The sequence below is a fragment of the Phocoena sinus genome, chromosome 12 (assembly GCF_008692025.1).
Source record: "Phocoena sinus isolate mPhoSin1 chromosome 12, mPhoSin1.pri, whole genome shotgun sequence".
Taxonomy (NCBI): domain Eukaryota; kingdom Metazoa; phylum Chordata; class Mammalia; order Artiodactyla; family Phocoenidae; genus Phocoena; species Phocoena sinus.
Window position 1 is genome coordinate 8,489,144 of NC_045774.1, and position 21,711 is coordinate 8,510,854.

The 21,711-nt window shown below is 37.9% G+C and overlaps 1 protein-coding gene across 1 annotated transcript in view; it reads left to right on the plus strand.

The window, feature by feature from the left end:
- The window catches only part of RSPH3 (radial spoke head 3), a 33,032-nt gene extending 12,476 nt beyond the window's left edge, over positions 1-20,556 (plus strand). Inside the window, 8 exon segments of the mRNA XM_032651797.1 lie at positions 2,543-2,630; positions 8,535-8,676; positions 10,241-10,386; positions 11,767-11,970; positions 13,547-13,709; positions 16,097-16,183; positions 16,598-16,868; positions 16,870-20,556. Coding sequence (XP_032507688.1) covers positions 2,543-2,630; positions 8,535-8,676; positions 10,241-10,386; positions 11,767-11,970; positions 13,547-13,709; positions 16,097-16,183; positions 16,598-16,868; positions 16,870-16,909 — 1,141 coding nt within the window. The 3' untranslated portion in view covers positions 16,910-20,556.
- Positions 20,557-21,711: the final 1,155 nt, after the last annotated feature.

Here is a 21,711-nt window from a genome sequence, read left to right on the forward strand (position 1 = left end):
TTTCCCTAGTTTCTTTATGTATACATGCACATACATATCTAATCTTTTAATAATTATCCTATCACTCATGCCTGTGGGTTTTCTTAGTACAGCCTTATTCCCCAGCCCCTTCCCTTGCAAACCTACTCTCCCTCTCCTGCCCCCAAACCATGTTAATGATTTTGAATGAATACTTTTGTACTTTTCTCCAGGCTCACATGTTTATGTACACGTGTATAAATATATACATACACATACACAGCTACAAGGGCTTTACTTCATAGCAATGGTAACATACACAATTCTCAGCATCTTTCTTCACTCACTTAATTCTTTGTGGAAATTCCTCCAATTATTTTTAATAGCAGCATGATATCCCCTGATGCCATATGTTATTAAAATTTTCCACTATTGATAGATATTCAGTTCACTTCAAGTTTTTACCACAAAGAAGGAAGTTTCAGTAAATAGCCTTATGTACTGGCTTTTTTATATCTATGAGGCAGATTCCCAGGGTGGGATTGTTAAGTCATGTGTTTTTCTAATACAGACAAATAGAACAAAATATCTTTCCTCCAGAAATGTTTAAACGTATCGTTTTTCCCACATCCTCTCCAGCAATAGGTGTTACAGATTTTTTTTCTTTTTGTCTTTGATATCATAAAAACAAAACCAAAATTTTTCCTCACTATCACTTTTAATTAGCACTAGGAGGCTTTAATCAAGTAAGCATTATGTTTGGATTTTTCCGTTCTGAAAGATCACTGGCTACAGTGGATAGAAATGTTGGAAAGAAATGTTGTTCCACACAGTTAAGAGACTAAGAGACTTCTGCAACAGTCCCAGTAAACGATAGTGGTGGCAGTGAGCAGTGGATGGATGCCAGAAAGATTTGGGGGGTAGAATCAATAGGATTTGATGGTTGTAGAAAATGGGGAAGAGGAAGGAGTCATGGGTGACTCCCAGGCTTCTAAACCAATTGGGTGGTTGGTAGTACCATTTAACGAAATAGAGAACACTACAGAAGTAACAAGTTGGAGTGGGAAAATGATAATTAGTTCAATTTTGAGGTTGCCTTTGAGACATTTGAGTGAGATGTCATCAGGCATGTCAACTGGCTGTACAGTCTGGAGCTCAGAGGAGAGTTCTGAGCTAAAGATAAAATTGGGCGTTTTAGGTATATGGACATTAAGTGAAGCCTTGAGGGTGGATGAGGTCAACTCAGACAAGAGAAGGCTGAATCATGAGGAGATCCTTCAGTGGGGGGAACTAGCAAACACCTGGCTGAGAAAGGAGTCAGAGAAAAAGCAGAAGAGCATTCAGAATAATATGGTGGTATCAGGGAGGCCTGGGATGGAGAGCACTTCAGCGGGGAAGTGGCCGGCTGAGCCGAGCACTGTCCAGGAGTCGAGTAAGATGAGCAGTGAAGCATGTCTGGGTTTTGAGTAATATCATGCCAGGCTATCCGGTAGTGGTTTCAGTATGTGATAAACAAGCGATTTACTACCCCTAACAGAATCATTTCTGAGAGAGTACTGTTATTGGTACAGGTAGCTATTTGGTTTCATAGCCACAAATGGCATATCGTTCAAAGAATTTCAAATGAAAATATCAGCTGTGTATTTTTCACTATTGATCATTCTGACCTCTGAAGTTAAAATTTTATTAATATTTTTAAAGTATCATTTTAAAATATCTTTGAGGTTAAAGAACAATAATAAATTTAACTTATTTTTAAGCCTGATTCTACTAATGTAACTTTTCAGTTCTGGAATCAAAATTGTTTCAGTCCTTTAGAGCAAGCCCCATTTCACCTGGGCTCTTTTCAGGTTTGTTAAGTAGTCTAACAGATTTACATCCTAAATCTAGCTCCACCTCTCACTAGCTAGGTAACCTTGGTCAGATTCCTTTCTGGGTCCGCTTCCTCTTCAGTCAAATGGCAACCACCATTCCCAATTTGAAGCTTATTGTGAGCAATAAATAATATCTGGGAAGCGCCTGGCTTTATAATAAACATTCCATAAATGGCAGCCGTTTGTCTCCTTACTTTATGGACTGTGCTAAAAAAAAAATCAATTAAAATATTTTCATCTTAAATGAAAATGTTTTCATTTCTAAATCCTATTAAAAATGAGTTGACTTCAGACAGAGAAAGACAAATATGAAATCACTTATATGTGGAATCTAAAGAAGTGATATAATTGAGCTTATTAACAGAACAGAAATAGACTCACAGACATAGAAAACAAACTTATTACCAAAGGGGAAAGGGGGGAGAGGAATAAATTGGGGATTTGGGGTTAACAGATACACATTACTATATATAAAATAGATAAACAACAAGGCCCTACTATATAGCACAGGGAACTACATTCAATATCTTGTAATACCTTATGATGGAAAAGAATCTGAAAAATATATATGTATAATTGAATCACTTTGCTGTACACCTGAAACTAACACAACACTGTAAATCAAGCATACTTCAATTTTAAAAAATGAATTGACTTCATAGATACCAATACTCTATTACAGTCATTATTTAGAATTGGCTTTTTTACAGAGCTGAAGAACCTATGTGTTACGGAAACATAATGTATGACAGAAGGGTGATCCGAGGCAACACTTATGCTCTGCAGACAGTACCACTGGTAAGTATAATTTGAATAGTCTAACACAGAGCGTTCATGTGGTGAAGGACCAATTTTTGTTTCTTTTAATTTCTAATCTGTTATAGACTAACACATTTATGAAATAAAGATGAATTGCCAGAAAAATGAAATGAAAAAAACAACAAAGACATGCAAAATACAAGCCAGATAGTGGTTGCCAGGGATGGGGGAATAGGGAGTAGTTATTTACTGGGTATGGAGTTTCAGTTTTACAAGATGAAAAGAGTTCTGGAGATGGATGGTGGTGACGGTTGCACAATGTGAATGTAGTTAAATGCCACTGAACTGTGCACTTAAAAATGGTTAAGATGGGACTTCCCTGGTGGCGCAGTGGTTGAGAGTATGCCTGCCGATGCAGGGGACACGAGTTTGTGCCCCAGTCCGGGAAGATCCCACATGCCGCGGAGCAGCTAGTCGCGTGAGCCATGGCCGCTGAACCTGCGCGTCTAGATCCTGTGCTCCGCAACGGGAGAGGCCACAACAGTGAGAGGCCCGCGTACCAAAAAAAAAAAAATGGTTAAGATGGTAAATTTTATGTTATGTGTATTTTACCACAATTAGAATATTTTAAAAAATACAAACCCCAATTTTTTTTTTTTTTTTTTTTTTGCGGTACCCAGGGCCCTCACTGTTGTGGCCTCTCCCGTTGCGGCGCACAGGCTCCGGACGCGCAGGCTCAACGGCCATGGCTCACGGGCCCAGCCGCTCCGCGGCATGTGGGATCTTCCCGCACCGGGGCACAAACCCGCGTCCCCCGCATCGGCAGGCGGACTCCCAACCACCGCCCCACCAGGGAAGCCCAAACCCCAGTTTTTTACTAGGTTAATAGAACTGTGGAGATCTATTCTAAAAGTTTGCAAATGTTTACTCTCAATTTCTGTAATTAAATTGTTATAGACCAGTTCAAATAGCTCACAGACAACACGAGTCTGAGGACCACACTTTCAGTAACACTGGTCTAATATATTTAGGTTTGTTTAAATTATCTCATGCTCCAATACTGTTATCATTATTTAATCAAAAAATCTGAATTATGCTTCTTTTCTTTAGTTCACTCAACAAATATTTATTGAGTTTTAAGTCCTGTGCTGGGTATGTAGGATACAGAGATGAGTAAGATGTAGTGTGATATTAAAATGATTTCTTGGGGATTGACATATGTGCACTAATATGTATAAAATAGATAACTAATAAGAACGTGCTGTATTAAAAAATTAAATTTAAAAAAATAATTTCTTGGCACAGAAATAAAGTATAGTTAACTTGTAAACACTATTTGACATATAAATGCTTAACACCACATGGGATGTATGGGATGTTAGACATTCTGAATCAGCATATATCAAGATCACCTAGAAAACTCAAATATATATATGCTTCAGCATACCATGCATCTACTGCATTAGAACCTCCAAAAGTTGGACACAGGGGTATGTAGTATCAATAAACTTCCCTGGGCCATTCTGGTACAGCCAGTTCAGGGGCCAGCATTTAGAAACAATAGCTCAAACATGTGATACAGACATGTTCCAGCATTTTCTTGTGGCAGTAGCAATGAGTACTGCCAGACCTCAAACAAGAGTAGAATGAAGAATCACTGCTTTTTTAGTCCTTTTTAAAAAAATTAATATTATGATGATTTGGTACACTTTTTTTAGTTCTTTAGTCAGTTCATCAACACCTCACTTTAAAAGTATACTCAGACTTCCAGTTCCAGACAAGTAGGAATTCACCAGTTCCTTCCTATTCCTCCTCTTACAACTAAAAAACCCTGGATGTAGCATCACAAACAAACAAAGGAAGATTCTGAAAGGTGGAAAGAAGAAAGTGGACTGGCTAGGGACCTCTGGACTTGAACAACATGGCAATGAGTCCATGGGGGGTTTTTTTGCCTCTCACTTATCCCAGAGTGCCAGAAAAGGCTGCAACCTGCAACCATGAGCACCCTGGAACCTGGCACACCCTAAGAAAAGCCTGCTCCCTCTATCCAAAGGTAGAGGGTGGCCTCGTGGAACAGAAACCTTCTTACCATAGTAGCCCTCCTCCAGCCACACACCAATGGGTAAACCGCCCTGCCCCTCCGCATGACCATTGGTGAGGCTAAGGTGGAGAGCTGGACCTTTTAACATCACGTGATCTCCACGTGACAGCAACAATACGAATCAGTCCTCTGATTCATCCATGGAGTTGGTGTCAACAAGGGCAGAACAGGAGGCTGAAGTGCCACCCTCACCCAGGGGCAGTGAGGTGGTAAGAGATGGTATAAATGGATCTCCTACTTTTTCTGGGGTGGCATCAGCCGAGCCAGGAGGGAGCTGAATTTTCAACCCTACCTGACAGCAACAAGGAGGAACAAGGTAGTAAGAGGCAGTGCTAGCCAGAACTCAACTCCCCTACACTCCAACGCTAGTGTCAGTGGAGCATAGCAAGGAGCTGAACTGTCACCCCCACCTTGCACCAGTGAGGTGATGCAGGTTGGCACCCTGCTTTCACTGCATGGTGGTAAACTTCCCTCTCCACTCACACCTGTGCACTAAAACAAAAGGGATGACTTCCTGCTAATACGATTAAGACCCATAGTCTCACAACATAATACCCAACATGTCCAGAATACAATTTAAAACTCACTCAATTGTACCAAGAACCAGGACAGTCACAACTTGAATGAGAAAAATCAATCAAGAGATGATAACACCAAGATGTCTCAGATGTAGGAGTAACCTGACAAGACTTTTAAAACAGTCATCATAAAAATGCTTCAATCAAAAATGAACAATTATGAACTTTCTTGAAACATGGAAAAAAATAGAAAACCTTTGCAAAGAAACAGACAAGATTAAAATGAACCAAATGGAAAATATAGAACTGAAAAATACAGTAACCAAAATAAAAACCTCTCAGATAAGACTTATTGGAGATGACATAGGAAACAATCAGTCAATACAGAAACAAATCAATGGAATTACCTGGTCTGAAGAACAGGTAGAAAATAGACCCCTGCCCCCAAAAAAGCCTCAGAGATCTGAGGAACAATAACAAAATATCTAAATTCAGTCCCAGGAAAGGAGGAAAAGTGTGGGATTTGAAAAAATACTCAAAGAAATAGTGCCTGAAAATTCCACAAGTTTGACAAAAGGCATAAACCTACAAATTTTCACCAAGACACATCAAAATCAAACTTCCAAAAGCAAAAAACAAAAAAAGTCTTGAAACCAAGATTAGGGAAATACAAATTAGAGAAATACAAATTAAAACCACAATGATGTAACTACACACCTGTTAGAAAAGCTAAAATTTTAAAATAATAGTAAGATGAAGTGCTTGTGAGGATGTAGAGCAACTGGAACTCTGGTAGATTGCAGTTTGAAATGTAAAATGGTACATTGACCCTAGAAAATTGTTAAGTGGCTGCTTATAAAAACTAACAAGCACTTACCATTCAAGTCCACAATTTAGCTTTTAGACATTTATCCCAGAGAAATGGGAACATATGTTCACATATTAACCTGTTCACAAATGAACATTCATAGCAGCTTTATTCATAATAGCCAAAAAACTGAAAAATACCAAGTGTCTTTCAATAGGTAAATGGTCAAACAAACCTGGTACATCCATGCAATCAAGTACTACTAACAAAAAGCCATGAGGGCTTCCCTGGTGGTGCAGTGGTTAAGAATCCTGCCAATGCAGGGGACACAGGTTCAAGCCCTGGTCTGGGAAGGTCCCACATACCGCAGAGCAACTAAGCCCGTGCGCCACAACTACTGAGCCTGCGCTCTAGAGCCCGTGAGCCACAACGACTGAGCCCATGTGCTGCAACTACCGAAGCCCATGCGCCTAGAGCCCATGCTCTGCAACAAGAGAAGCCACCGCAATGAGAAGCCTGTGCACCACAACAAAGAGTAGCCCCTGCTCGCAGCAACCAGAGAAAGCCAGAGTGCAGCAGTGAAGACCTAACCCAGCCAAAAATAAATAAATTAAATACATAAATTTTTTTAAAAAAACGAATGAACTATTGATCAGGTAACAACCTGGGCGGACCTCAAGGACATTATGCTTAGTGAAAAAAAGGCAATCTCAAAAGGTTACATTCTGAATGATTCCTTGTATATAACATTCTTAAAAAGATAAAATCTAGAGATGGAGAACAGAATTGAAGGTGGGACTTGGAGAAATATAAAAGAGGCTTCTTTGGGGCAATGAGATAGGTCTCTATCCTTATTGTGGTAGTGGTTACACAAATCTACATATAAAATCACATAGAATAATATACACAGACACAAATCAATGCCTGTAAAAATTGTGAAAACCGAGTAAGATCTGTTAATATCTTACATGTTAATTTCCTGATTTTGTTATAATTATATAAAATGTCACCATTGAAAGAAGCTGAGTGAAGCATACACAGGATGCTATGTACAGTTTTTGCAAATTTCTGTGAATTATTTCCAAATAAAACTTTTTTAAAAAGAGATTATAACTAGATCTGAAACAGTTAAGTTAGGCAATGCATTTCTAAAATGAACTTGTTGTATTTCTGTTACCCTAAATCTTTTAAGGCTGACATTTATAATTCTATTACATTAAAAAATAGAAATAAATCAAGCATGATATTTATAATAATGTAGAATATACACATTATACAAAGGAAAAGCCCTCCATTGAAGAATCCCAAAATGATATTAGTAATTGTATTAGAAAAACAAAACTGTAGGTGATATTTCTTTCTTTTTGGTAAAGGTATTTCTTTCTTTTTCGTGGTTATTTTATAATAAAAGGAAATGATAACTATGTAAGGGAAGAGCTATTCTATGACAGGTATTGTGTTAGACTTGTTACATTACCGTCCGATTTGTTCCTTATAATCTAAAACTTAACAGATGTTATTCCCATTGTACAGATGAGAAAACTGAATATCTGAAAATGTGGGTTATTAGTCCAAGCTTTACTAATCCTAGTAATTAATAAATTAAGGAGTTGGAATTTGAGCTTCAGAGCCAATGCTCTTCTTTCCACTATATAACGTGAATATGGGGAAAATTTACGATAGGTAGTGTTAAGTTAGGAAAACAGTATAAAATGTATGGTATCACCACACCTTCAAAAACACTGTGCATTTAAATAGCAATAGCCATTGTATTAGGAAGATGGGATTATAGGTAATTTTCTTTTTTCTTTTTAAAAAAACTACAATTTCAATTAAAATGTTTTTAGAAGTCTAATTTTAAATATTAAAAATTTTCATGTAAAGTACTTTTATATTTCTCCTTTTCTTTTCATATTTACCTTGAGATAAGACAAGTTAGCTATAGAGAAGGACTGCAAAATTAGATATGAATATGAAATCAAGGACCGCCACACGTTGCAGGACTACTGTGAATAATTATACTTTTAATCCCTTAGTCAGCTATTATTTTGTGCACTTGGACAGGCTTCGTTTGGACTGAGGATATTTTCTTTGTGAGCTAATATATTTTTTAAGGAAATTCTGTCCATGAAATCAGATTTTTAAAAAATTCGAGCGCTTTTCAATTTCTTAACTACACATTGAAATTTACTGTGACTGAATGGTTGTATCGGTTTACTAGGCCCCAGAGGAGTTCATGGTAAAAATCCTTGAATGAGGAAAAGCAATTTATTAGATGGGATTCTGCACCCATTTTAATTAACAGTCATAAATTGAAGTTACTTTATATGTTTTGTCACATACCTTTGTAATTACCAGACAAAGTTCAAATAAATTTTTAATCAAGTCACTGATGGTAATCAGGAGGCATTCTATGACAGAGGCTTTTATACCATCCAGGAATCACTTTTGGAAAAGCAGTCCTATATGTTTTGAGAAATATTTTCTAAATTTTAGAAGCCTTTTCTGTCACTCAGCCTGGGCAGCCCGATCCTGCAGAGATTCAGAGACAGCAGGAGGCTAAGAGGAGGGCTCTTGCCAAAAAACGAGCCCAAGAACAGCTCAGACCACGAACGCCCGAACCCGTGGAAGGCAGAAAGCATGTAGATGTACAGACAGGTATGTGGGCCCGCCATTGGCATGGTGGCTCCTGGGTGTGCTTGGTTTTCTAAGTCAGTTCATTTTATTTGGCCTTTATATTATTTATGTATCTGTTATGCTGTCCAGTACTTCCCCAGTCACATGGTAGGAGAAGTCCCTTCATTAAACAAACTCATAGACTATATATTATTATTATATTGGGTATGGCTGAAAGTATGAGATGGGGTTTTTGAAAAAAGAATTTAATGACCAAATTAAGTTCTCTCTTAGCCCTTTTCACATATTCTATTCTCAAACTGGCATTATTTCTTACTTTTTATAGCCCAGCATGAATCAGTGTTAGACCAACAGGAGAGGACAGCAATCTAGTTTTATTTTGGTGTTTTGTCTTTTGAGGGGAGTAAACCCATTTAGATCTGAGTCCCCCACTTCTCTCACCATGGCCTCTTCTTGTCTCTCCTTTTGTTCTCCATTCGCTTTGCATACTCCCCAGGGCCATTCGGGCTCTCCTAGGCTAGTGCCAGGCTTTTCCTGCTTGTTTGACTGTTGTCAGCTGTGGAGGCTTACCTAGACCTATAGGGTCTAGCTGTGTTGTTGACAGAATCTTGATAGTCAAACAGTACTTGGTGTTCTCCTTGGACCAGTGTAACTACTCGGCATTCACCTTGTACCCTGCCAAGATGGTGAGTGGATTCATCTGAGATACTTCTGGATAATAAGGATGAAAGGAAGAGGACCATTCCGTGTTTTTTCCCTACGTTGAGGCCAAGTCTAGAATGCGTATATGTCTGTGATTAGCCAACATAGTTGTAATTCTGAGAGAGCTAAATTTTAGTGTTTATTTATACCATCAGAATATTAAGTGATGGAATAGCAGGTACTTTTTGTTGAGTATTTCTTATATCTCAGAGACTATACCAGGTCCTTTTCCTATGTATCTCCTTTATTATTACAAAGACTCCATGTGACTGATAATTATGATCCCTTTTACACATAAAGAAACTGAGGCCCAAAGAGGGTGTAATTTGGCTAGGTTCTGTGTTCAACATCTGACTCCGATTCTCATGTTCTTTGTGTGATACCATACTGCCCTTGCCTCATATAAATTATTCCTAAGGTGAAATTTGGTTTCATATGTCTGTTTATAATATGTAGGCTAGAGGGAACATTAGGTAACACAGTGACATGGTGCATAGCTTTTTTAAATATCCAGGAATTTTCAAATCTTTGTAAGTTGACTATCTTAGGATTCGTTAAATAAATGGATTGTTAACTTTGCATCCTGTGTTATACTTTGTGTCTTACGTACATCTATGGTTTCATGCTCTTCTTTAGTTCTGTTTTGAAATACAAAGCACAGTGCTTTCTCAACATTTAATTAATGTTCTAGCCTGAGTGACTCTATAGTCTTCCAAATATTATAAAAACGCTTAGTACACTATGTGAATTGAACCCCACATTTGAGTACTTTTATTCCAAGACTTGTTTTCTGATGCATTCAATTCTATTTTGAAGGGACTGTAGTTTCAAATACTTGAAATAGACCAGAATTTCAAACTCAATGTATATGGTGTTCTCTTAGAATTATACCTTGAAGAAATTGCTGACCGCATAATAGAAGTTGATATGGAATGCCAAACAGATGCATTTTTGGACAAACCACCAACACCGCTCTTTATTCCTGCCAAAACTGGCAAAGATGTGGCCACCCAAATTCTAGAAGGAGAGGTATAGTACATTATTGGACTTCCCTCTATCTTCTTTATAAATAGTTAAAGTTAGGTTTACTTAAAAGCTTAACATGAATACAAACCGCTTCACAGTCAAGAAGATTCTACTTACTGCATTTCTTTCCAAATTTATCTATAATAGTTTTATCCTGAGCTACCCAGAAATGTTTTTTTTTAATTATTTTTTAACATCTTTTTTAGAGTATAATTGCTTTACAATGGTGTGTCAGTTTCTGCTTTATAACAAAGTGAATCAGTTATACATATACATATGTCCCCATATCTCTTCTTGCATCTCCCTCCCAATCCTACCCCTTCTTGCATCTCCCTCCCTCCCACCCTCCCTATCCTACCCCTCTAGGTGGTCACAAAGCACTGAGCTGATCTCCCTGTGCTATGCGGCTGCTTCCCACTAGCTATCTATTCTACGTTTGGTAGTGTATATATGTCCATGCCACTCTCTCGCTTTGTCCCAGGTTACCCTTCCCCCTTCCCGTATCCTCAAGTCCATTCTCTAGTAGGTCTGCATGTTTTTAAATACCATGATCTCATTTTCCCTCTTTGCTGTTCAGAAATAAAAATTTTTAGAAATGTTTTTAGAATATTTACATATTTAATTTTTGTGTGTTTGCATACTTGCTTAATATATTAATATAAGGTAGATTTGTACCAAATAAAAGTAATATCTCTGGTATAAAAAGTTCCACTGTTAGTTCCTTGTAGATTACATAAATTTTATGAAGATAATCTATGTTAGGAAAATAATCCAAAAATAATTACATTTTCATATCAGTGTGGAATGCATAAATAGGCCAGTTTATGAAATTGAAGATGAGAAGGCAATCCTTATGTACATAATGACTTCAGTGAGATTTAAGATTCGAAGGAATTTGAAAGTACTGTCGTTGAAATTGGGAAATAAAGTAAGTTTTCATAATCTACATAGAAGTGTATATTTGCCTCAAAATCCTAGAGATGAATCACCAAAATATCCATTATTCTTGTTCCTTTGTTCTTCGAACCGTTATCAAAACGACCAGTAAAAACTGAGCAGAAAAGGCAGAGAACAAGAAAGACGGATATTTCCCTTGGGTTTCAGAGTTTTATCTGAAAATTGTTGAGTATCGAGGTTCATTCTGATGATTGCATAGGTCTTTTTATAACTTAGACTCAATCATTTTTTGCTTGTAAACAGCCTGTGTGCCCTTCAGGCTATTTTGAGGATCAGAAACCATAAATAAAACACCAGCACGGTGTCTGGCACACAGAAGACACTCAATAAATAGTATCCTGTTATTGCTACTCTTCCGGATATTTTTTCACTGAGCCTTTGGTTCATGATTACAATTTTAAACTTGCTTTGCTTTGTGTGTTTAAGCTCTTTGACTTTGATCTTGAAGTTAAACCAATGTTAGAAGTTTTGGTGGGAAAGACCATCGAGCAGTCTCTTCTGGAAGTAATGGAAGAAGAAGAGTTGGCGAACCTGCGGGCCCATCAGCGCGCACGTGAGGAGTTACGCCACGTCGAGCTTGCGGAAGTTCAGCGACTTGAAGAGCGGGAGAGGCGACACCGAGAGGAAAAGGTATAGAATTTTAGTTTCTCTCTTAGATTTTGGTTATTTAATAGACTATGTTCAAAATCACATGTAGTATGAACAGAGCTCAAGATCTTTGCAAACACATAGAAAAGACCTGTAGTAACTGTTGCTCAGGTCTCTCCTGTAGATCACAGATCTTTCCTGGACTGAATTACGTTTTTAAATTCCAGTTTACATAAATGTACCTACACAGAGTTCCCAAAGTTCCTAAATGTAAGAATTTAAATTACATATGTTCCAGTGAAAGGCACTCTTAAATATCAAGAATGCTAGAGAAAGAAATAACGTCAATTTGCCCCAAGTCAGTGGCAGAGAAGGTGGCAGGAAAAAGTGGAGTATCTTTGGGTAGGTGGGCGGTAAGAAGCAGAAGATCTGCCTAGAATTCTGCATCTTCTTCTCTGTGGTGAGCCTTGCTCCACATCTGTAGAGTCTACTACTTGGGTCTTTATAAAATATTTATACTTGGGTCTTTATAGAATATTTCTCTAGATTATAGGTTTTTAGAACCTTTAATAAGAAAAGTTTTAGAATCCAATTTTTAAAATATGCCAGAAACCTCTAGTTAGGAAGCACGAGGCTCGGTAATCTTTAGATAAGAGTCTGTCTGGGTTTGGCAATAACTGTCACCCTGTATTAAACACTGGCTGGATAAATGAGGAAGGAGTTCCCAAACACCTGAAAGGGCTCAAAGAGTCTAGCTTACCACTCAGAATAGCTTAGTTGTCGGGACATTCTACCCAAAACCTAGTCAAATGGACTTTCAGTTCTCCTCCAACGTGAATAATTAATTGTGTAAAGAGCATAGGGCTGATGGTAAAGATTGTGCAAATGCACGATTATTTGTTCACAATTACAAAATGAACACCGACAGAATTAGCTTTGTTGAAATAATTGGCGAAGACTATCAAAAAAAAGTTAAATTTGTTTATTTACTGTTAGGAAATATATTTTTAAAAATGAAGTCTACAAATCATCTAGATTTATATTTGCTTAAACTTTGAAAATAGATTTAATTAGAAAATATATTAATGTTCCCACTTGTACATAGGAGTAGAGAATAGTTCATTAGCTTCACAGGTTTCATATGAGCTACAAGAAGCAACAACAACAAAAAGAGGTTTTACAATTTTCTGAACTTTATGAACTCAAAGAATCATTACAAATGAGATAATTTATTGGCCCAAGTTTTTAATCAAAGATATCTAAGCAACTGTAATTTTCATATCAGCAATACTTTAAAATACTAATTAAAAATACATATAACTATTATTATTCTTTGATATCAGCCACACAGTCAAACATGTATATCTTGAAATTATTTTACTTGAAAATGGATCAGGAAACAAATTTTACCTTAAGCGTCATCTCCTCTGAATTCAGTACCTACCTAGCTGTTGAAATTCATTCAAATCTTGATGAAAAACATGAACTGGTAATAGACACCTCTCTGTTCATTTTTGGATACAAATATGAGTCCAAATTCTTCCGCTCACTAGAGTCAGCATTTGGGGAAGACGTAATAGCTGAATAACCACCTGTGGCGGCGTTTTTCTCTGGGCAGGAACGTCGTAAGCAGCAGCAGTGGCAGGTGGTTCACAAGCACAATGAGACTGCACAGAAAATCGCCGCCCAAGCGTTTGCACAGCGTTACCTGGCCGACCTTCTCCCTTCTGTTTTCAGCAGCCTCAGGGATGGAGGCTACTTTTATGATCCTGTTGAAAGAGGTCTGTGGAGGTCTTCGTTAGATTAACTGTCTAACAATAAGCATCCTCTTCATGGTTCAGATTTATCGCGTGCCCATTTTTATTTTGAATTGGAATCTTTCTATGTCTGAAACAAATTTTAAAATCAATTACAGTTGTTTTAAGAAAGAACTGTCACTAGTAAGAGGTGCATTATAAAGATCTTGATTTTAGGATGTTTACTTTCATTGAGAAACAACATTGGATAGTAGAAAGAAATACGGACTTGATGTCAAAAACTTGAGCTTGAATCCCTGTTTTATCATTAACTAAGCTCTATGACCTTCAGTCTCCTCCTGTGTGACACGAGGATTATCTAGGAGCTAAACGTCTTAATGTAAATAAAACCTAAACGCGGACTTTTTCACCCAATACGTACTACAGCATAGTACAGCCCGTGGTTGGTTGAAGCCGCAGATGCAGACCTGCAGATACAGAGGTCTGCCTGTGAAGTCATACGCAGATGTTTGGCTGTGCCTGCGGTCAGCAGCCCCAACCGCCATGTCCTTCAAGGGTCAGTTGTATATGTAATCTATATGTGTAAGTAGTTGTCGCTAAGTTTTTCTCAGTAGGCTTCCTATTCCAATCAAAATCTCTTTGGGGACAGCTAGTGAGGTTATGTAATGAGGTGTTTATACTATCCCAGGCATTGTATTAAGTGTTGGAGGCTTCAACAACAACCAAATCAACCTGATCTCGGCCTTGATAGAACCCGCACCTGTTAGCCATCTCCCAGCATCCCCTCAGAGCCACTCTCCTCAGCTTGGTGTGGCCAAACGGAGGGGAAGAGTTGGCACTTTTTCACTGCCGCCCTCCTTCCTCGGGTTCAAAAGCACTTACATCCATGTTGCTTTGTACACAGGTCCTATTTCAAATGGCTAATACTGTCTGAGGGCAGATATTAGCCATGTCAGTTTTCACCGATGACACACTGAATTCAATACATAAGGGTCAGGTTACAGACAAATATTATTAGTTTACATTTCTATTGTACTTCACAATTTTTGTCGTGTTTTTCACACATGATACCATTTGGCCCATCCGAAAGGGCTGTGAGGGAGGGAGTACGGCAGATTAAGTCCCATTTTTCAGAAGTAGAAACTGAAGCTCAGAGAACTTGAATTGCTCTTGGACACTCGGGGGGTGCTTAGGTCTGCACTGACTGGGACTCTGACTCCACGTCCAGTGCCCTTGCCATGTTGCCAGCTTCCCGGGGTCCAGCTGGGCCTCTTGCTGTTAGTCACAGAGGCCAGCAACCTTTTCTGCGTTCATGGGTTGCTGGAAAAGTCAGTTATAGATCATTTAAAAGCTTGCAAAGGAGATTCATGCTTCAGATTAAGACTATTTATAGTAGTGAATATATATTCTATCACACTCTCTCTTGTCACCCATTGAAAAATAATTAGGTGCCTGCCCCCAAAAAAAGCCTTTTTTTTTGGCCATGCCGCACGGTATGTGGGATCATAGTTCCCCAACCAGGGGTCGAACCTGTGCCCCCTGCAGTTTAAGTGCAGAGTCTTAACCACTGCACCTCCAGAAAAGTCCCCCAAAAAAGCCATTTTAAAACATTAAAATGTATATTGTAAGGGGCCTTTTTTTTTTTTTTTTGCGGTATACGGGCCTCTCACTGTTGTGGCCTCTCCCGTTGCGGAGCACAGGCTCCGGACGCGCAGGCTCAGCGGCTGTGGCTCACAGGCCCAGCCGCTCCGCGGCATGTGGGATCTTCCCAGACCGGGGCACGAACCCGCGTCCCCTGCATCAGCAGGCAGACTCTCAGCCACTGCGCCACCAGGGAAGCCCAGGGACCATATTTTTTAAAGGCTTACACCATAGAGTAGATTTCCATTTCAATTTGAACAAATTTATCACTAATGGAAACACCTCATTTCCGACCCATTTCTACATGGCCTTCTTAGATGCTCTCTGACCCTTACCTCTGAATCTTGGTCAGCTTCTGTCGTCCCCAGGCTTCAGCTGAGCTTCAGATGGAGGTGCCAGCAATGCTCAGTCCTGGCTTTGCATTGCATTTGGATTGGAGTTCTGCTCCCAGTTCCACATCCCCTGCTTCCACCCCCCCGCCTCCTTGATTCATCTCACGTTGCACCTATAAAGTCAGTTCTAACACCTTTGACTCCAAGGAAGGCCTCATAGTTCTAAAAATACTGTTTCTACTGCAATTGAACGGAAATAGACCAGAAGATATATAGAGAATGTGGTAACAACAAAAGTGATGCTGTATGAGTCTATTTGACATTTTATAATAAGAAAACAATATTGATGTGTCTGTAACATTAGGGGAAAGCACAGATTCTTCCAATCTATAATGATTCCTAAAAATCACTTAATGAAGTTAACTTTTTAAATTACAGATATTGAGGTAGGATTCCTTCCATGGCTAATGAATGAAGTTGACAAAACCATGGAGTGCAGCATGGTTGGAAGAACAGTGGTTGACAGTAAGTTCTTTTATTTTATTATTTGAAAGTCATCTCTGAAATTTTTCAGTAGAAAGAATATATAGAAGAAAGATATTTTAAAGTTTTGGTTCTTAAATTTTCAGTATATCAATTATATTAACAAAGGTACATATTTTTACCCTCAATATTAATTTTGGTTATTTTATAATTTGATCAGAATTAATATCTTCTGTCATTACTTTATAAATTATATTCTGTTAAAACGGGCATTGAATATAATGCATATTTAGCGCATTAAGTGGCACAGAAGGTAAGTATGTTGACTTTATATAAAAGGTCATGATACAGGGAAGGGACGAGGGCTGGTGAATATTTTGTACTCATCTGTAAGTCAGCATTATAACTACCGAAATACGAAAAATCACAGTGATTTCTGCACCTATAATTTCTCAGTGTTGATTCGTGAGGTGGTTGGAAAACGACTGAGTCTGTATGAGCGTAAGGAGGACAGGCACTCTTCTCTGAAACCTGAGGATGGGCTCAGTGGTCCTGGAGGAATGAGAGACCCACCGGTGGGCTACGAGTTCCAGGATCACGGTGCATCACAGGCACAGAGGCCACTTCCAGACACAGACTCCCTGCAAAGAACACCGTATGATGCAAGGTATATGGAGAGAGTGTCATCCCAAGACAGGAAGCTTATGGAAGAAGAGGATGAGCAAACAAATGAGGAAGTCCTTCAGGAGTGAAGAACTGTTGCAATAGAGGGTAGCTTCGGAGCCGTGGAACCCATCAGCAGCCAGTCAGCTTTGCGAGCAATCAGGTAACGATGCGCGAGTCCCCTCAGGTTAGGCACTAGGTTGTGTTTAGTCAACGTGTCTTCTTGTCTGATGGACTGAGCAAATCAAATACGTTGAAATAATAAAACTAATTTTTAAAATGAAACTTTATTTAATAGTAGACTATTTAGAAGCTATATTATAACTCTAATGAGAATTATGTCTAATTACAAGCTTCCCATTACCAGTATATATAACTAATGAATGTATTTTTCCTTAGCCCTTCCATCGCCACTGTGTAACTAATATATTTTTACTTACTCTTCCCATTACCACTATGTATAGCTAATATATTTTTCCTTAGTTTTGTGGTTTCGTTGTTTTTTTAGTAAGTATGCTATTTAATGTTAGATATCAGTGCTGTCAGCCATTGAGCTTTTCTTCTCTGCAGAAAAACTGTTTAACTTACTCTAACCAAGAATCCCTAAATGTTGGGTAACTGAAAGCTATCGTGCTCTCTCCTTGCAAAGACCAAGAAGTATACCCATATTTGTATAAAATTAAACAGATAGTTACCCCTTCAATCTTCAATCTTCAAGTAATGCTCAAGGGATTCTATGAATTAGTAATATGCTCTCATCTAGTTTTTCACATTCCTGCTATTAAAAAATTTCAGGCAATGCCAATAAAGCTAAAAGTCCCTCCTCAGAGACGACCACTGTCATCCATCAGGTGTGTACCTTCCAGGCCTTTTTCAAGATATTTTTATAGATATAGATTTGAACACCTGGAAATATATGGAATGTATTATTTGCATTTTTCACCTAACAGTATATCTTAGACCTTTCAACATTAGTACATATAAATCTCTTTTTAAAATATGGTAAGATATTACCTAGTATGACTGTGTTATAGGGAATTACCATTTGACTTTTTAATCTGAACTTCTCTGGTGAATTTACCTGCACTATTGAAAATCACAGATATTTTATTTCTGAAGTTATGTTAATCTTTAATCACTGAAGTCTTCTGAAGCTTTAGGTAGATATAGTCTGTTTTTCTCCGAATATTTATAAATATATAATATTTATAAATATATAAAAATATTTATAAATATATAAGCTATTTGAAATAGCTTGCAGTTATTAACACACTTACCTTAGTTTCTTTTTCCTTTTAAAGATTTTTTTTGATGTGGACCATTTTTAAGGTCTTTATTGAATTTGTTACAATATTGCTTCTGCTTTATGTGTTTTGGTTTTTTGACAACAAACCATGTATCGTCTTAGCTCCCCGAAAAGGGATCAAACCCGCACCCCTTGCATTGGAAAGCGAAGTCTTAACCACTGGACTGCCAGAGAAGTCCCAACCTTAGTTTCTTTTTAAATTAGGTATTAAAAATATATAAGAACATCTTTCTCAATTTGTAAAAACAACTGCACTGTACGTCTCTATAGCATTTTTCATGATTCTCAAGCTAATTGCCCACATATTATAACCCCACATCATTTTAACCTCAGAGCGACTTCTGCAGTGTGACAATATTTTTATTTTCATTTTCAATCAATCTTTGGTTTGTTCAGCCAGCAAACATTCACTGAGTGCCTTCTGGGTGTGGAGCACCTTGAGGAGGCTGCAGATACAGCCTAGCAGTGGAGCTGAGTGAAGCAGGGGTAAAATGAGGAAACCACAGCTCAGGGGTTTTAAGTGATTTGCCTTAAGTGACAAGCCTAGTAAGTAATGGGATGAAAGCTGGAGCCCAAATCTCCTTCCTTCTAATCTACTATACTTTCTTCTGAACAACCTTGAACCTTTGTGAGGTGCAAAGAATAACTTCAAATAAATTATTGCATTAACAGCATTTTAAAAATTGGAATCACTTCTGTTATTCATTGCTGGGTTAGTTCCATCTTGTTAAACAGTCTTTATGATACTCCTAAAATTTACAAAGTACTAATTTTGGTAGTAAGACCAGGAAATTTTTTTTAATTGGGGTTGTTGTGGATCACTTTTATTATGGATTGTTAAACACCCACAATTTTAAGAATGCTTTCTAGATGGATTTGAGGTTGATTATCTTCTACAATTCTAACCTTCCTTTATAGTAAGCCAGTCCGTTAAACACTTTGCAGATGTTTTGCTAAACATCCAGTTCTGAGCTCTATAATTCCATAAGTTAATTCAGTTTATTAAATATACCTACATCTGTAGACCCCACACTGAAGTTGGTTAAGCTTAACTGCCATCCTGTTCTATCCTAGAGAGAAAAAAAAATAGTTGAGAAGTTAGGGCACTGTCCCGTGAAGCCGGTTATATATTATCTGTAGAAAAAAAATACTGAACGGAAACTTTAAATTGGCTATGCTCACATTTGCTAATACTCTTCTTACGAGTTCTGTTCCTTTCTATTTTCAACCAACACTAAGCTAACAGAAGCTAAATAGTGATAAAACGGATAATATGTAATAACTTTATAGAGATTGTCATCCCTGACAAAAATTCCCATATCAGTGAAATAGATCTAAAAGGTAGACGCGGTTTTCTCTAGTGTAGGTATCATGGTGTTTAAGCCATTCTGACTTCCGTCGAGCTGGGGAATATTGGCGTGGGCTGAGAAGTCGCTCAGCATCGCACGGCGGTGACTGAAAGCAGATGCCAGAGCCGGACTGCCTGGTCCTGAGCTCTTCACCATGCATGAGGGGTTTGCCTCTGTAGTTGGGAAAGAGAACTGTTGTATCAGACTGTGGTTTATTTTGAAAACATGTAGGAGAGTGGAGGTTTTGTAAAAGGAAAAAGTATTTGGACATGATAGTTCCTTTAAAACTCATAATGGGCGTGGGAGAAGTGGCATTTTGCATATCATATCAAAATGTTATGGTACCATAACCATCCGAATGTTAATGGTACTCATTTCTTCTAACCTAAAAAACGTTCATTTTCTTGTCATGTTGTTAAAACATATTAACCACATCAGCTAAATTTTTTATCTATAATTTTAGTTTTCATATGTTTTATTTACTAGGCAAAATCTGTTACATTCTGCTTTTCTCTTTTGTTTGTAGGTGAATCACAGCAAGTTTTATTATGTATTCTATAGCTCAATAGCCATAGCCATTTATCTCAGTTTATTTAGCATAAAGGCATTCTGAAGAGGCCCAAATATGGGTTTGATTTCCCCTTAGCCCAATTAACACCTGTTGTTTTTTAGCCATAGCTCCTAGGTCTAACCAGAACCAACCTTCTCCAAGCTTCTCCAAGTTTGTTCAGAGACCCAAACAAAAATGTTACAGATCAGGTGTCACTATCATGAAAAACTACTATTAATGGTATTGGATTGATGTCTCTAATTCTCCCTTTGAATTAGAGCATATTAACCTTTCTGTTTTAGTGCTTTCAACTTACAGATTAAAATTTAATAAATTGATAGCTTAGGTGATGTTTTTCTGTTTTTTATAAACCATGAAAATAGCATAAATGAAATATGTGAGTTAAAAGATACAGTAATGGTGTTATAGGTTTGTTTATAAATAAAATCAATCAAGGTATTGAAGTTTGAAATTTCAGTATAAAAATATAACATTTAAAGAATTTAAAATTCTTTTTGAAAATAGAATTTGAAACATTAATACATTTTTATCACAGTGTGCATTTATAATTTTTGTAAATTATACATTTTGTTGTTATACATCTTCATTTTTATAATGAACTTGTGTGTATGGTCTTCTAACATTTTGGATTATATTGATGTCTATTTTTACCACTAGGTGTCAGTAAATCCCTAAAGTAAAGTTGACTTGCCTCCAACGTCATACATAATTTAATGACCCTAAAGAGACCTTGGTAGACAAAGAGTTCAAAAATATATTGTACTCCTTGGAGACTCTAGACCAGGGGTCCCCAACTCCTGGGCCGCGGACCACTACCGGTCCTCAGGCTGTCAGGAGGTGGCCGCACAGCGGGAGGTGGGCAGCGGGCCAGCAAGCAAAGCTTCATCTGCTGCTCCCCGTCGCTCACATTACCGCCTGAACCATCTCACACCTCCCCCATCCCTGGAAAAATTGTCTTCCATGAAACCAGTCCCTGGTGCCAAAAAAGTTGGGGACTGCTGCTCTAGACTCACACTGAATATTTTATCTTGCCCTAAAGTCATCTGCCAGCTCTGCAGGGACTGCAGCAGACTCCACCCTGTACCTCAGACCCTTAAAATGGTAGTGTTAGAATGGACGTTAGCTGTATGTACTCCAGTCTTCTATCCAATACAGCATCCTTAACAGGTGGTCACTTAGTCTTTGTTTAATCCCTAAGGATGGGGCTTTCCCATTATGAGCTGCCCTAGAATAGTGATTCTATCTTATTTAGTTTTGTCTCCCCAGGCTCAAGCTATGGTAAATACTTAGTCAATTACATTGTTTGACAGTTCTCATTATTAGAAATCTCTTCTACACTGAGTCAAAATCTGTCCCATTATAACCTATTCTTTTTCGTTTATAACCTGTAATCAATTGTCATGATTATGGTGGAGGGAGACAGAATAATTTTATTACCATACCAGCACTGTCCTGTACTCCAATAGTTTTTTCTTTTTTCCAAGTTTTTCTTTCTCCCAATGAAGTACCACCACTGTTCCCAATTATTCCTTGTATGGCATAGTTTTAGAACTACTCACTCTCCATCCTGGTTACTGTTACCTTGAAATTCCTATTTGGTCAAAGTCATCTTAAAACATGTTTCCCAAAATTAGGTATACTACTATAGATATAATCTGACTCAGCAAGGAGTATTGTGGGA